The 2,221-nt window shown below is 47.5% G+C and overlaps 1 protein-coding gene across 4 annotated transcripts in view; it reads right to left on the minus strand.

The window, feature by feature from the left end:
- Positions 1 to 2,221, minus strand: part of cacna1ia (calcium voltage-gated channel subunit alpha1 Ia) — a 186,398-nt gene that overhangs the window by 44,449 nt on the left and 139,728 nt on the right. For all 4 annotated transcript variants that reach the window (XM_043679497.1, XM_043679498.1, XM_043679496.1 and 1 more), the window contains exon 23: positions 1,174 to 1,366. In XM_043679497.1, coding sequence (XP_043535432.1) covers positions 1,174 to 1,366 — 193 coding nt within the window. The remainder of the gene's footprint in view (positions 1 to 1,173; positions 1,367 to 2,221) is intronic.

Genomic DNA, 2,221 nt, shown 5'->3' on the forward strand with positions numbered 1-2,221 from the left:
CAGTTACAGACACACACACACAGGCAGACACACACACACACAGGCAGACACACACATACACACTCACACAGGCAGACACATGCATGTGACACATGCACACAGACACACACCAACACAGACGCTCACTCACACAGGCAGACAGACACACACACAGGCAGACACACACATACACACTCACACAGGCAGACACATGCATGTGACACATGCACACAGACACACACCAACACAGACGCTCACTCACACAGGCAGACAGACACACACACAGGCAGACACACACATACACACTCACACAGGCAGACACATGCATGTGACACATGCACACAGACACACACCAACACAGACGCTCACTCACACAGGCAGACAGACACACACACAGGCAGACACACACATACACACAGAGACACATACAGGCAGACAGACAGACACATACACACAGGCAGGCAGACAGACAGACACACACACACACATACACACACACACACAGACACAGATATCGAAGGGGGAGGGTCAGTGCCAGGTGCACTATGGTACCAGGTATAAACCCTATCAACCTGGGCCAACATCATCTTGCCCAAAAACCTCAAATATAACTGCAGTGGAAAGGGTTAACATGAATAAGTTAATAAGATCGCTTACATCAGAAATATCAGAAGATTGCATGATTGCTTGTATGCAGTTACTGTTCATCGTGTTCCAAATGAAAGGTAATGTTTGACCCTGGAGCAAAAGGTTCCCGTTGTACACACGGACATTTTTCCTGGATCACAGGATAAAAACCAGCCAATGAACCAGAACAGGACTTATTCTTTAATGTGAGGTTGACGAGGAGCTCACTGTCTGAAAGGCAGTGGAGCAGATTCAAAGGAATCGTCAAATGGGAGATGGATCGGTCATTGAAAAGTAAAACTATCAGGGACTCAGGGCAATAGCAGGCAAATGGGACTGATTTCAAACATACAGTTGCTAGTACTGTGGGCTAAGTCATCTCCTTCTGTGCTGTCTGACTCGAGACATGATTGAGAGAAGCTGGTTAATGAGGGAAACATCCTCCTTTTCAACAAAAGTTGCCAGAGACCAGGGAACGTGAAGGGACTGGGGCTAAGCGGTCAGCTCTTTCTAAGGGCTTGCAAGGGCGCAGCGGGCTGAAGGGTCTCTCCCAGTGAAAGTCCTTACTCCTGCGTTTCTTCTCCAGCCTCTGCAGGCGTTTCTCCTCGCGCCTCCTCGCCTCCTCTGCCTCCTGGTGCTGACGACACTTGTGGAAGTTCTCCACCACCACACCGACAAACATGTTCAACACAAAGAAACTGACGATGAGCAGGAAGGAGATGAAGTACAGCAGCATCCAGGGGTTGTGGTTGATGATGGGCTGCAAGAGAGAGCAAGGCATTCGGTTACTGCAAGCCGGTCTGAGGTAAAGACACGGCAATCCCCGTCGACCTTAAACCAAGCTTCAGGACTGACTACATTTATCAATGCCGGTTCAATCCCAGCAGTGAGATTTCAATCAGAGGCTGTAAAACCTACATCAGTTGGAGCATGAGCAATCACATTGAGTAAAGCCTGGGCACCAGCCTCGTGGTGAGCTTAATCGTGTAAGTAGTGAGCAAAAGATTAAACGAAAGGTTAATCTCACCAGTGACTGAGAGTCTCGTTGTTTCTCTACCTCCTAGCAAGGACAGTATTATGGACCAGGCCAGACCCCCTCAAGACATTTCAAGAAAGTAGCCCAGACCCTAGCTTTGCTCGTTGTTTTAAGCAGGTGTAACGCAGATGTTCCAGGAGAAATGCTGCTGGTCAAACCACAAAGTTTTAAACAAAACTGAGTTTATTTACAAAATTACCGAATGAAACAAAAGAGATCAGAATACAGAATACCTTAATCTATCCGAAAACCCAACGGATCATCCCAACTTAATGATGCTGGTCCAAATTCCTGCAACAATCCCCATCAACACCCCTTGGCATAAAAGGTAAAATCAAACCCAGGGTCTTACAGGAGAGATGTCAGAGAGAGAGAGAGAGAGAGGAGGATCAGCATGGAGCTGCTTCGTTGGGTCCAGCAGCTTTTGCAACTCTACTGAGCCAATACCAAACCAAACCAGAGAAAAGTTGAGCAGGGAGAACCGGCCACTCCCCTTGCATTGTACAAGTGGTTTTCAAAAACTTGAAAGCCCTTTCTCTGAGGCAGTATCTGTTAGTTATAGTCAAACTGGCCCTAAGA

The sequence above is a fragment of the Chiloscyllium plagiosum genome, chromosome 39, assembly GCF_004010195.1.
Source record: "Chiloscyllium plagiosum isolate BGI_BamShark_2017 chromosome 39, ASM401019v2, whole genome shotgun sequence".
NCBI lineage: Eukaryota > Metazoa > Chordata > Chondrichthyes > Orectolobiformes > Hemiscylliidae > Chiloscyllium > Chiloscyllium plagiosum.